This window comes from Carassius gibelio, chromosome B7, assembly GCF_023724105.1.
Source record: "Carassius gibelio isolate Cgi1373 ecotype wild population from Czech Republic chromosome B7, carGib1.2-hapl.c, whole genome shotgun sequence".
Lineage (NCBI taxonomy): Eukaryota > Metazoa > Chordata > Actinopteri > Cypriniformes > Cyprinidae > Carassius > Carassius gibelio.
In genome coordinates, this window is record NC_068402.1 from 24,772,571 (window position 1) to 24,788,244 (window position 15,674).

The 15,674-nt window shown below is 40.0% G+C and overlaps 1 protein-coding gene across 1 annotated transcript in view; it reads left to right on the top strand.

Annotated features, from left to right (window-relative positions):
- Positions 1–15,395, top strand: part of LOC127961897 (uncharacterized) — a 50,775-nt gene extending 35,380 nt beyond the window's left edge. Inside the window, exons 18-20 of the mRNA XM_052561205.1 lie at positions 2,755–3,654; positions 3,751–4,008; positions 15,023–15,395. Coding sequence (XP_052417165.1) covers positions 2,755–3,654; positions 3,751–4,008; positions 15,023–15,395 — 1,531 coding nt within the window. The remainder of the gene's footprint in view (positions 1–2,754; positions 3,655–3,750; positions 4,009–15,022) is intronic.
- Positions 15,396–15,674: the final 279 nt, after the last annotated feature.

Consider the following 15,674-nt stretch of genomic DNA (forward strand, 5'->3'; position numbering starts at 1 on the left):
TACATTATTCGAATGCTTGGTGAAAGAGATGCATTTTTAATCTAGATTAAACAGAGAGAGTGTGTCTGAACCCCGAACATTATCAGGAGTTTGGGAGCCAAATGTGAGAAAGCTCTACCTCCTTTAGTGGACTTTGCTATCCGAGGAACTACCAAAAGTCCAGCGTTTTGTGACCTTAGGGAGCGTGATGGGTTGTAGCATGGTAGAAGTCTAGTTATGTACGCAGCAGCTAAACCATTTAGGGCCTTATAGGTATAATGATAATTTGTAACTGATACAGAACTTAATAGGTAGCCAGTGCAGAGACTATAAAATTGGGGTAATATGATCATATTTTCTTGACCTCGTAAGGACTCTAGCTGCTGCATTTTGGACTACCTGTAGCTTGTTTATTTAAGAAGCAGGACAACCACCTAGAAGTGCATTACAATAGTCCAGTCTAGAGGTCATAAATGCATGAACTAGCTTTTCTGCATCAGAAACAGATAACATGTTTCATAGCTTGGCAATGTTTCTAAGATGGAAGAATGCAGTTTTTGTAACATGGGAAATATGATTTTCAAAAGACAAATTGCTGTCTAATATAACACCAAGATTTCTGACTGTAGTGGAAGTAACAGTACATCCATTTAGTTGCAGATTGTAATCTACAAGATTCTGCGTATTGTTTTTGGTCCAATAATTAGTATCTCTGTCTTATCCGAATTTAATTGGAGAAAATTATTTGTCATCCAATCTTTTACAATTTTAACACACTCTGTTAGCTTAGATAATTGAGTAGTTTCATCTGGTCTCGTTGAGATATATAGCTGAGTATCATCAGCATAACAGTGGAAGCTAATTCCGTATTTTCTAATAATATTACCAAGGGGCAACATGTATATTGAAAATAGAAGGGGACCTAGGACGGATCTTTGTGGCACTCAATATTTTACTGATGATAAATGAGATGACACCAGATTTAAGTAAACAAAATGGTAGCGATCGGACAGGTAGGATCTAAACCATCTTAGAGCCTGCCCTTGAATACCATCTTTGGGTGTGATGGATGAAACTGGAGTGTTAGACGCTGTAGAATCTGCATTCGCTATTGTATTTCTCATGTTATCTATTTTATCAGTGAACAAATTCATAAAGTCATTACTATTTAACGTTGGTGGAATATTTGAATCAGGTGGCGTCTGGTAATTTGTTAATTTAGTCACTGTGCTAAATAAAACCTTGGATTGTTTTGGTTATTTTCAGTGAGTTTGTGTATATGCTCTGCCCCAGCAGTTTTTACTGTATTTCCATGCAATTCTAAAAACTTCCAATTTAGTTTTTCTCCATTTGCATTCAAGACTACAAGTTACTTTCTTGAGAGAGTGAGTATTACTGTTATACCATGGCACAGTACGTTTTTCTCTAACCTTTTTCAGTTTGATGGGGGCAACAGCTTCTAATGTATTAGAGAAAATAGTGCCCATGTTGTCAGTCATTTCATCTAATTCATGTGTATTTTTGGGTACAAATAGCAGTTGAGATAGATCAGGCAGGTTATTTTCTAATCTTTCTTTGGTGGCTGGAACAATAGTTCTGCCCAGACGGTAACGCTGAGGCATATAGTTAATATCAGTGATACGCAGCATGCACGATACAAGGAAATGGTCTGTAATATCATCACTTTGAGGTACAATATCTATAGCAGTAAGATCGATACCATGAGATATAATTAAATCTAGTGTATGATTAAAACGATGAGTGGGCCCGGTGACATTTTGCTTGACTCCAAAAGAGTTTATTAGGTCAGTAAACGCAAGTCCTAATGCATCATTTTTATTATCAATGTGAATATTAAAATCTCCCATGATTAGCGCCTTATCAACTGTAACTAGAAGGTCTGAGAGGAAATCTGCAAATTCTTTTAGGAATTCTTTATACGGCCCTGGTGGTCTATACACAGTAGCCAGAGCAAGAGATACATTAGATTTCTTTTGCATGTCTGACAGTGTAACATTTAGAAGAAGTATTTCAAGAGTTAAACCTGTATCCTTTTTTCTGGGTAACATTGAGAATATCACTATATATTGTTGCAACACCTCCACCACGACCAGTCTGACCAAAATAATAACTTGGTTTTAGCCAGGTTTCAGTCAAGCAGAGTACATCAAAACTATTATCTGAGGTCATTTAATTTAAAATAACTGCTTTTGGTGTGAGTGATCTAATATTTATGAGGCCAAACTTTAAAAATAGTTTTTGTTCATTTACTTTACATGTTTCTGGTTTAATCACGATAAGATTTTTTCTAGATCCTACACTATATTTTTATTTTGACCTCACTATTCGGGGAACAGACGTCTTTAGTTTTTACAGTGCAAGTGCTTTTATCATTTAAGCGGGTGGAACAAAAGTCATCATAATAGTTATTTGAGAATTGTCTTAAAAGTCACATGGAGCAAAGTGTCCTGGAGATGTTTTCAGAGAGCAGCTCCGCGCCGACTCTGCTGGGGTGCAATCCATCAGCGTGAAACGACGCTCCCAGAAAGGATTCCAGTTATTAACAAATAGCAGTTTCTGTTCTTTACACCATGACAACAACCATTCATTTAAAGCAAAAAGTCTACTGAACCTTTCGTGTCCTCATCGATACGTGGGCAGTGGTCCTGACACGATGATCGTCGCCGAGGGCGTCGTGTTGCGAACCGTCTCGATCAGGCTGCTGAATATCTGCTGACACTGACACCTGCCCCTTGGTTCTTACCACACACGAAGTGAGGCCTTCAAGAGAGTCAATGGCCGCAAAGCTCCAGGTCCTGATGGCATACACGGACGTGTTGTGAGGGCCTGTGCTGTCCAGTTAGCAGATGTCTTCACCAACATCTTCAACCTCTCCTTGAGACTTACAGTGATCCCCACATGCTTCAAGCAAACCACCATCATCCCTGTTCCCAAGAAAACAACTGTCTCCTGCCTGAACGACTACAGTCCAATAGCACTGACATCAGTCATCATGAAGTGCTTCGAACGGCTAGTCAAATCCCACATCTTCTCTTCTCTGCCTTACACCTTGGACCCATTACAATTTGCTTACCGTTCTAATAGATCCACTGATGACGCCATTGCAATGGCCATACACTCTGCACTAGAACACTTGGAGGGAAGAGACACCTATGTGCGGATGTGGTTTGTTGATTACAGCTCTGCATTTAACACCATCATCCCTACCAAACTCATAGCCAAACTGAAAAATCTGGGTCTTAACAGTCACTTATGTAACTGGGTCCTGGACTTCCTGACCGGCAGACCCCAGGTGGTCAGAATTGGCAATCACACATCCTCCTCACTTATACTCAGCACTGGTGCCCCACAGGGATGTGTCCTCAGTCCTCTCTTGTACTCCCTGTTGACTTATGACTGCTCTGCTAAGCATAGCTCCAACACCATCATCAAATTTGCTGACGATACAACTATCCTTAGACTCATCACCAATGGCGATGAGACATCCTACAGAGATGAGGTTAATGCACTCACAGCATGGTGTGCTGATAACAATCTCTCTCTAAACGTCAGCAAGACCAAGGAGATGATTGTGGACTACAGGAAGTTACAGAGAGAGGGTCACGTTCCCATTCATATCAATGGAGAGATAGGAGACACAGTTAAGAGATACAAGTTCCTTGGCATTCACATCTCTGAGGATCTTTCCTGGAGCCTACACTCAGAGACCATAGTGAGAACAGCCTGTCAGCGTCTCTACTTCCTGTGGAGACTGAAGATGTTTAGCATCTACTCTAACATCATGTCAAACTTCTACCACTGCACTATAGAGAGCATTCTGACCAGCTGCATCACTGTATGGTACGGCAACTGCTCTTTCTTGGACCGCAAAGCTCTTCAGCGAGTGGTGAGAACAGCAGAGCTCATCATTGGACATAAACTCCCAGCCTTACAGGACATCTATCAAACTCGCTGCTTGAAAAAGGCTCGCAGCATCATCAAGGACCGCACTCACCCTGCTCATCACCTGTTTGCCACACTACCATCTGGCAGACGTTTTCGATCCATCCGTTCACGGACAACCAGACTTAAGAACAGCTTCTATCTTCAAGCCATAAGACTACTTAATAATCAGCTGTCCTCCATCTAAAAAAACAACAAAAAAAAAAACAACAAAACACCGGAATTCATGCCACTCTTATGTTTACTTTCATTGTACTTGCACTGCCACTTCTTCTTTTTTTTAAATATTCCTTCATGTTACTCTGTGACACTCTATAATGACTTTTGGACATTGCTCTACTCAGGAACAGTGTTGGGTATAGTTACTTTGGAAAGTAGTTAGTTAGGTTACAACGTTACCATCAATTAAAAGTAATCAGTTATGATACAGCGTTACCCATTCATAAAAGTAACGCGTTAGAGTACTCATGCGTTACCAAAAATTAAAAGCCGTTTGCAGCGGCTCACACACGACAGACATAGCCCCTGGCCCCTTTAAATGCACCTAGAAGTCGTGACTCCCGACAATGAATAACGTCAGTCATCCGACTAAATTAACACTGCAGGATAACAATAACAGGAAAGACAGTCAGCAATCGGCTATTCCACATGGCGTTTTATTTATTTACTATCACAGAACATATTATTAATCAAAATTTGCACCTACCCAGCCCGGGTAGCCTAGGCTACTGTATATTATGAGCACCACAAGATAACTCCTGATTTTTCTTTAACTTTAAATAATGCAGTTATCAAAGTTCAAGTATGCTTACTTGTAAACACAACCTTAAACAGGCTTGCAGATTTAAATCCATCTAGAAATGATGAACAATCAGCCAGATCTAACAGAAATTAACAGCTGCCTGTCAAACAAAAATGATAACAAACCGAATTAAATCCTTCACCGCCACACAGGCAAATGACAAATCGCTTAATAGCCGAACTAATTATTATTAAAGTGTCACTCACAGTCACAAGCCTAAATTCGCTTTAACACAGTCCTTACATTTACTCTTCAAAGTAGTGATTAAAACGTAGCGTTAAATTTGAGGTAGAATTTTTGGCGGTCGACGGAAGCTTTTCACCAACGCAGTGTGCATTTTACCATTATGTTCTTTTCTTTTTCGTTGACAAATTGAAAATAATGTGCGTACTTCCATAAACCAAACGCTGTCCTCTCTGCTATCTTGCCGGGAGTTCGAAAAAAAAAAAACCCCACACACACACAGGGTCAGGCGCAGGGCACAGACGTATCACAGCCATTGACTTTACGATCACAGAGCTTCGGCTCCGCTGATACATCCGCAGGTGGCACAGTAGACCTAGGACTACTGTCTGACAAAAAGCAGGCTGCAGTCGGGATTTTCCTTTCCTTAAAATAACGGATTACTTTTTTTAAAAAATAACGAAGTTACTGATTACTTACGCACGAAACTAACGCGTTAAGTTACACATTTCAGGAAAAAAGTAATTAGAGTAATCTAACGCGTTACCCATAACACTGCTCAGGAATATATCTTAATGTGTGCTTTTAAGGTTATTTATTGCATCTGCACTGCCACTTTAATTTTCCTCCATGTAGCTCTACCTCACTCTACAAAGACATTTTAGACACCATTCTACCGCAGTAATCACAATATTACCTCAGGACTTTTTATGTACACCAGACTCTAAACACTGACTGATTACCTTTATTGTACCTGTTACTTCCACTTGTTTGTACATAATGCTCCGTCCATGTCTTTCTGTCTATGGGCACTGTAGTCACTCAAAAATCTCAGTGCTCTGCATGTACGTCTATGTCTTATGTCTTGTTATTGTCACTGTATGTCTGAGCCTCGTCACAAGCATTTCAATGCCCAGTTTTCCCCAGTGTTAACTATGCAAATGACAAATAAATGCCTCTTGACTCTTGACTCTTGACTCTTGAAGTGACGTATGCTCTTAAAGGGGGGGTGAAATGCTCGTTTTCACTCAATATCCTGTTAATCTTGAGTACATATAGAGTAGTAGTGCATCCTTCATAAATCCAAAAAGTCTTTAGTTTTATTATATTCATAAGAGAAATATAGTCTGTACCGATTTTTCCCGGAAAAACACGACCGACTGGAGGCGTGACGTGTGGGCGGAGCTAAAGAATCACGAGCGTGAATAGGCTTTGAGTTGAGAGCATGTGGAAGCTGTGACATTACCGTGAGGGAAAACCCATCCTACAAAACAAACCATGGCTTACAGTCAGATTCAGCCGTTTATTTATGATCCAGAATCAGATCCAGAGGCTGAAACTGAACGAAAGCAGCAGCAGCAACGACTCGCTCCGAGCGGGGCTCGAACCCCTTACGAAAATTAACCATGGTTTTACTACAAATAAAACCAAAAAACCATGGTTACTGTAGTTAAACCATGGTAACCACAAATTAACCATTGGTTTTGCTATATTAACCATAGTTTAACCATGGTATTTGTAGTAAATCTGTGATTTTACAAATGGCAGTCAATACGCCAAAAAACCATGGGTTACTACAGTTTTACTATAATAAAACTATGGTTATTTTTCGTAAGGGACCCGAGTCTCTGGCATGGGAGGGGACGCACTTACAAGGAGGCAGAGATATTTGAAGCAGTTTTACTCACCGCCTGCGGTTCCAACACACGATGGTGACCCTTTTTCCTTGGGATTGCATCATCCTTAAGAAATAAACGATACGCAAATCCGTCGTCAAACTGGGCCTTGTGAACAAGCATCTTCGAAATGCAGGGAACAAACAAAAACACTTGCACAACTCCGTGAATTGCAGTGAATTGCTCTGATCAGTGAACTGTCTGTGCTGCTCAGCCTCGCTATACGGGAGCGCGCGCTCTTCCGGCAGAAGTGCGTCAGGAGGACCCATATAAGGAAATTCCGCTCCATCTAACGTCACACAGAGCCATACTCGAAAAAAACTTTCCGAAACTTGTGACAAACCGGAAGGAGAATTTTGGGAACAAAAATACTCCTTCAAATGTACAACTTAATTTTTGAAACTTTGTCCATGTTTAGCATGGGAATCCAACTCTTTAACAGTGTAAAAAACTCAGTATGCATGAAATAGCATTTCACCCCCCCTTTAAGCAACAAAACATCATATATGAATGCATTCTGAAGGATCATTTGACAGTGAATACTGGAGTAGTTATTGCTGACAATTCAGCTTTGACATCACATTAATAATAATTTTACAAGATATTAAATGAGAAATTAGTATATTCAATATTTCACAACATTATTGTTTTTATTTTATTTTTGGTCAAATAATTGCAGCCTCGTTGAGCATAGAAACTTCTTTCAAAACTTTTGAATATATGTTTTTTTTTCTAACCAAATCACAGGCATCCAAACCAACACAGCAAATATTTAATAGTTTGAGTGTGTACTGCATGTAAAACATATTTTCATCTAAGGAAGAACACTTTTCCTGTTTTCCTTTTCCTTAGTATATAACAGAAAACATGTTGTTTGCTGTCCATGGTCCTGAAAAAATGGCTCGTTGAGGTCTTAAATGGAAGTTCTCATAACATTCTTAAGTAAAGACCATCATAAGCATGAAGGATGAAGCTTAGTGTTAAAATATTTTTTTCCTTAATCTATTTCCGACATTGATTTGAAAACAAACAAATATTTCACAGTGCAGCAGAATACACAAGACTGTGGAAGGAAAGTATTTCATATGGGAAGATATTCATACAATATAACACCGAAAATAAAAAAGGCAATAAGCTAAATTCTCAACAAATGGAGCTGATCACAAATGTGCTGTACAAATACAAGTACAGATTACATGACAACTAAGCAGGCAGTACAAATGAACAGTTGCTATGATGTTACACACAAACACACATAAATTGGTTCTTCAGTGGTTCCTTGGGGTGGTTGAGGTCCTATAGCTACCACTACCATATAAAAAACCTGTTTAGTCCGGTGTGGATCTTTAAAGGTCCTCTAACTCTCCCTTATAATATCTTAGTTTAGTTTGGGAAAGGATTAAAATGACATTAAAATATAGTGTATTTCCTTAAGATAATTTGGTTCTCAACCTTATTGCCACCAAGGCCCACCATGAGGAAATATTCAAGGGAACCCCACAAAAAACAAAAAAAAAAAACCTCAGAAAAGCATAAACGTGATGCAAAACAGCTTTTGCCATTGTAGTTAATTCCCATTCGTAGCAAACATATGAGAGTGGAGTAACATATCAGAAAGGAGGAGAATAGGCTTTCTCTAATTGGTTCTACATAGCACCATTTGACAAAGGTGCACCTAAAAAGGTTAGTTAGATTAGATTAATATATATATATATATATATATATATATATATATATATATATATATATATATATATATATATATATATATATATATATATATATATCTGAGAGCTTTCTGACCCTGCATAGACACTGATGCCACATAGACTGTTTTATCAATGTCCTTACTACAGTATGTTTCTGTGTCTGGGAACATTTCAGCTGGGTTGCTGTCTATGCAGGGTCAGAGAGCTCTCAGATTTTATCAAAAATATTCTAATTCAAGTTCCAAAGATGGACAAATGTCTTACGGTTTTGGAACCACATGAGTAATTAATGGAAGAAAAAAAAAATAATTTCTGGGTAAACTAATCCTTTAACGATATAAGTGCTGTATTGCATTTAAAGAGGTTCTCCTATGATTACAAGTCAATGAGCAATTTAAAGTGCTATTTAGCACCATTTTTATATAGAGTGCATTGTAAAAATAATAATAATAATAATAATAATAAATAAATAATCACTGACCTAATTTATGTTTTGTTAAATATATATTTTCAGTGTCTCATCTCACTTTGTTGACTTCTGGTACATTAAGAATCATTAAAATCAACATTTGGAAGTGATTAAAATGAGAAAAATGGCTTTTTGTTGTATGACTTGCCTTTATAAATCTGATTTAAAATAAACAAATTCTGCTTGTTACTTTTGACTTTCATCTGTGACTGTCTGGACTATGTTAAAGTAAGTTTAACATTAACTAATGTAGAAAGATGAACCCTGGGGTTGCTGGATAACGCTTCCAAAAAAACAAAAGAGGCCTGGGAACTGGGATGTTTGAAAAGGACAGGTCAATATTTGAATTTATCTTGTTAGCTTTTTAATCAATGATGTCTGTGTCTGTGTGTGTGTGTGTGTTGGGGGGGGGTTGAGTGGAGGCTTGATTTACATTTTAATAATACTTTCAAGTAAAATTACGCACCATTATTAGAATCTGTTACATACCTGGACTCTTTTAGTGTTTATGCCCCTGTGACCCAGTTTCTGTCTTCCGTATTTGGTTTGATTAGTTCCCAGGTGTGTCTATTCCATTCCCCATGTGTTCCATGTCCCTGTTAATTTAGTCATGCCATCCACCTGTGTTTCCCCAATTATCCTTTGTACATAAGCTTTGTCCTTTCAGTTCTGTTTGGTCGGGTCTACTTGATGCTTACTTGTGTCTTCCTCTGTGATCCATGTTTGGATAACGCCTTTGTTGGATAATAAAACCTTATTTAGTTTATCCTCGGCTCCGTGTTTCTTCCGGCAGCGTAAACCGTGACAGAATCATGATTATCTACTTAGAATAATAGTCAGTCACATTCTACTGTTCATGTCTTATGCTAACATACTGCTATGTGGCTCTAGGTCATAGATGTTGTCTGAACAAAAACATGACATAGTCACTCTATAATGTCTTGGACAAAATTCAACAAACTTTATGGGAATTTTTTTTTTAAGCTATCAGATTGTCATGGTCAAGTTGTCTTCAACTGTGCTTTTATTGCAATATCTATAACATAACTATTTAAGTCTAAATAGATAACCTAAAAAAAAAAAATATTTATAACTTTTAGTCTTCACAACCTCGAAAATCTGGAAGCCATTTTTAACATATATGTGGAATTTTACTGATGAACCCTTTTCCATCCCAGACACATAATATTCCATTTCAACCTTTCAGATGAAATATACATCAAACTTTGTTTACTGAAACACCTATTTTAAAAGTTTGCTTATTATTTCTTTAATTTTCCACCAAATTATTTATTTTATTTTCCCCAATTTATTCATTATTAATATTTTTTTTTTCTTCTACTTTTCCAACTCTCTATGTGTCATAAAAGTCTAAATAAGTCATTAAAAAGCATTCTGAATAGAACTCATTGATCCTTTTCAGGAATTTTGCCAGATTTTCAGGTAAGAGAGATTGATCCCAGGTAAATTGGCAGCTTTCACAATATTGATAGGCTAGACTGTGCAACTGTCTTTCTGTGAACTATACACAGAATTCAGACATGATGAACATGAACAGATTAGAGTTTGGTATTATTGCAGCATTTCTAATCAGAATACAAAAGTCAGATTATTCATTTAAACTTCACAGCATAATTTTCATTCTGTCAAAATAGTTTAATATTCATAATAGTATTTTGCAATGCATAAATGGACCTATGCAAATCTGCTTCCCTCTTATATAATATATAATTATGACTCATTGTAAAAGCAAAAAAAAAAAAAAAAAAAAAAAAAAAATATATATATATATATATATATATATATATATATAAAGGATGTACTAGAAAAGTAAATAAGCAATAAAGAATAATGAAGACCCTGGATAGACATTAGGGACTGGAAGTAAAGCCGCACAGAACTGTCACAAGTTAATAGTGCACCATGTATATAAGAGGTTCAGCCAGATGTCTGATAGCATGTAAACCTTTTGGTCCAGGGCTGCGATTGACTCACAGCATTGAGTTGGGAAATGTTATCCAAAATAATAAAACACTTCAGTCTTCTGGTCCGCAAATACATGTAATTCCACATTCAGATGTGTTTATTTAGCTGTTCAAAGAAACATGCTTAGCAGTAATATGCACAGAGTAAAAGGGAAGAAACTTTGCTCTGAAACTGGCCTTGAAAAGATAGGACTATTTAATCATGTGGTGCACAGACCTGACGGACAGTGCTGAAACATGGGTCACATGGGAAAACAATGAGGGGGTGATGTCACAGATCATAGAACTGACTAGAAGACTTTCTTTAAAACATCCTTCAAATCTAATCACTTTTCTCCCTGAATTCGGTCATAAACCATATATGCCATGTGTGTTATGTTATGGTTATGTTTCAACCAAAAGATTATTATATGTTTTTACAGTGGTTGAGACAGTGGTTGAGACAAGTTGGCATTTTCTTTTGTGCTTTTTCCCACCACTTCATTTGTTTTTCTCATATGATGGCGCACATGTTCTGAATAAAGGTCTCTTATTATTTTGTGGGGTAATGCATCTGCTAATTGTCTGTAGCCTTTTTTCTGTTCGGCACAATGCTCTATAAAAAGCGAGAGTATCGGATGTCTTGACCTGTGCTGGAAGTCCATGACAAAAACAAGTCCTGTGGTCTGACCTAGTTCAGCTATTTTCTGCCATTCTATTCCATAAAAACAACACAGTATGAGGTCAGGGAGATGCTGGGCTGGAGCGTATAGTACGGGATGCAGTTTGTTGTTTGGATGCCTGGTGGATGACATCAGCTCACACAGAGCTTTCCCCTCAGCCCTCACAGCGTGAACAGTGGTTTTCCATACTATTACCACTGGCTCGAAGGAAAGTCCCACTGATTGTGCACTACTGCACCACCTCCCTTTACCTTAAGAGCTCTCTGTAAACGGCAAATAAATCACACTCAACCGCATGTAGCTGAGTCTCAACACAGACATTTATGTCCCTGGAGGGAATAACGGCAGTTGTCAGGGCAGAAGAACAAGAGCCAAAATAACCACAGCAGCTGATGGAGAGCTGATTAGCAAGATAACTTCATTCAACAGATGACAGCACACATGAAACATATGAAATTATGTATATACATAAACTGAAATATATAATTTAATGCTGATCATTCCTTTCCTATGTAGTGCAAAAACAACTTTTTTTAAATGGAGGTTTTCCAGTGTAAGTTATAGCATTCCACTTTTACAAGTCCATGATGGGAAACATCAGTCGTTCTATACAGTGTGTAGGAAGAAAGCAGCCCTCATTCCTGGCTCATGTCAGTTGTTTATAAGCCTGTCCTTTTTATGAAAAAAATACCAAGATGATATTTGCCATAGCACAGGCTGTTTTGCAGAGAGAGGAGCGTGCAGACATATGAGCAGATGTTTGGACAGTTTGCAAGGTCAAGTTCTGTAAAGAAGAGGCAAGAACCAAAACACATCAATACTGTGCATGCACTGCATGCTGCAAGGGACTTTAATGTGTATGTTGTTTGGTAGACAACTGTATTTTATAACAGGTGCTATACAGAACCTTATGCACAAATTCACCATGTTTGTAGTTCTTTCTATCTGTGTCTGTAGTTATGAATCAAAATATGAATCTGGTTTCGGGCTGTGGGTGATATAAGCCATTAAAGTGGATCTGTACTGAACGTTTATATAGGAAATAGTGCACCATCTATGTATATTTAGGATACTAATTTCTACATATTATCATTTGGCATACGCATTATTCTGGGATACTAATTGGGGCACATAGTATGCAAATTGGGATGCAGTGTAAGAATAGGTTGAAAGGCTGAAAGATGAATACACAGCAAACTATAGTATCACTTTAGTTTAGAGACCAGTTCTCACTAGTTGCTTATTAACATGCACATTGCCTGTTTATTAGTACATATAAAGCACATTTTAATGCTAATTCTTCATGACCGTTTTAATTCCCTTAACCCTACCCCATAACTAAACTTAACAACTAACTTACCAACTATTAATAAGCAGCAATTTAATAGTTTATTAAGGCATAGTTAATAGTTAATTATAAGTGAAAATTGGTCCCCTACTTAAAGGATGACCCCCAAAAATCATAGTAACATATTATTTTAAGGTGTCCCTGTTGCATGTTACATGCACTCACAATTATAATAAAAATAGTTTATGCATAATTATATTTAAGTAAACCTCAGATAAACCCTAATCCTAACCCTATAGTAAGTACATGTAGTTTAATATTACACAGTCCTGAAATGCATAATTACATGGTAACAAGGAAACCTTAAAATAAAGTGTAATGTCTCGGTAATATACGTAACCCTCGTTCCCTGATGGAGGGAGTCGAGAATTTATGTCGAACGACATATGGGGTCTCACTTGGGAGGCCAATCATCTCTGAGTTTAAGTGAAATGCCAATGAAAATTGGCTAGTGGATTTAACATACCTGAGCCACTCCCTGGTGCATCTACTCACTAGGTTTTACGCTGATGAGCTGAGAACGTGCCCCGGTGTTATGCCCAATTTTGACCCCCTGCCAAATTATTACCCCCCCCCCCCCAGTATTGGTAGGTTTAGGAGTAGGTTTGGGGGAGGGGTTAGGAAACAAAATGATAGTAACAACATCAAGAAAATGCAAATTGTTCAAGGTTGTGGCATGGGGACATAACGTCTCCGTTCCCATGTAACCAAGATGTTCCCTATCTGTTGGTCACTACAAGTTATGTCGAACGACATATGGGGTCCTACGGAAAACACCACAACCTGAACACTGTCACAACCCTGTGGCCCTGCAATTGTCGGCAAGCCGTGACATGCCACAAAAGCTGTGCTTAAGGTCGTAACCTTCCCAAAGCCCCAGCGCAAATTTTCTGACCTTGGTACAGAAAATTCCAAAGGGTGAGTACATCGCTGCTGGAGAAGGCCACGCTGCTGTTCCGCCCACACAAAGTTAGTGGAAGGGATTTCAACCTTCAGTGAAAGATTGCTTCAAATCTTCCCTATTTGTTCTTTCAGCTTGGCAAGATGATGTGGAAGTGAGCATTAGGAAACAGGTCACTACGGAGACCACATCCTACTCGTAGGGAGTTGACGTGGAGATACTGATATGGACTGACCCAGGGGGCAGTACTACATATGGAATGGGTCTATGAGGCAGGTACTACCTTAGAGTAGGGATAAAACAGCTGCCAAAAGAGATTGACAGAGCGGGTCTGTCAAGGGAAGACACGGGTTTGCCAAGAGGGAAACCTTACAATGGAGAATACACATATGAGATTACCTGTAGGGAATCAAGTCATATGGAGACCTAGCCCAGTACAAGGGCTGACAAGGAATGCTAACACCAGTGCTAAGCCTGGCAGCAGACTGCTCCCCCAAGTCTGACCGCAGAAGGTGCTGGAGGATGCTCAACCAGGGTACGCCAACTGGGGAGTGGGCCCTCACCCCCAGGGGGCTCGCCTTGGGAATGGTACGCCAAGATGATGGCATCCACTATCCAGTGGGCCAACCTCTGCTTGGAGACGGCCTTCCCCTTCTGCTGAACTCCAAAGCAGACCAAGAGCTGCTCAGAGCTTCTGAAGCTCTGGGTGCGGTCCACGTATATGCGAAGCACTCTTACAGGACACAGCAATGCCAAGGCTGGGTCTGCCTCCTCCAGGTGCAGCACTTGAAGGTTCACCACCTGGCTTCAGAAGGGAGTGGTGGGAACCTTGGGCACGTATCCTTGTGCAATCTCCTCGCGCAAGACAGAGGTGTCCCGAAATGCCACCGAAGTCTCGAGCATGCCATTAAACTTGGGAGGTTACCGGGCGAACTGATTCACGTAACCAAGTCAGACCATCCGTATGAGCCAGCGTGATGGGTTGGGCAGTGCAAGCCATGCTCCCAAACTCCGCACAAGTGGCACCAAAGGGACAGTCGACATACCTGCAGTGATGCAGCGATGGGGAGTTGTGAGAATGAGGAGGCAGTGCGTCGCTTATCATCAACCCACGAGCCTTGAAACTGGGAGGAAAGGGAAATTGCTCTTTTATTGAAAAAGTGGGTGCCACCGGCTGTTGGACCAGCGGCAGAACAGAAAGAATCGTAAACTGAAGATTCTCCACCCGGCCCTCCACCGGGGGAAGGAGTGGTGCTGTCTCCGCCAGCTCCTGAAGAGCAGTCTCCCACATTTCCGAGTTGACCGTGTCAGGGCTGCTTAGTCATCTTCCTCGAGGACCTCACAGCTGCCCAGGCAGGCATGGCCGACAACTCCAAGTCAGATTCGGAAGCAGTGACAACAACCGAGGGGGCAGCCCCACTAAATCCTCAGAGGCTGATAACCCATCCCCCGATGCAGCAATTGACATCGAATCCTCGGGCGCTGCACCCGAAAGACAAGCTGGGGCCACTGTAAGACGGCCCAGCAGAATCAATTGGCAGCTGCACGGGACATGCACTGAAGGAGGAGTGAGATGTCAGTGGGGCATGGCCCAGCGGGGAAGCTCTCACTATAACCCTCAGATCTCTCAGAGCGCCAGCCGGCGGTCCCCTGCTCGAGCCAGAGAAACCGGGACAGGTGGCGACAGAGGGATCTGCTGCATTCCCATTGAGGAGTGAGAGTCGCGATCACAGCGCTGCCATGTTCATACGCCCACAATAGATGTATGAATCATCCACGAGCGCAGCCTCAGTGTGTTGGATGCCTGGACAGGAAAAGACAGGAAAAGACAGGAAACGACCGCATCCAGAAGGACATGGACAAAACGGCATCTTAAAAAAGACACAAATCGTCAGTGATTTGCTCATTTAGAAACTGCTCTGTAGCCAAAGCGCCCATGGGAATCACGTCACAGGGACACCACTGTACTGCACCGTTGCACCGACCAGGAACAGCTA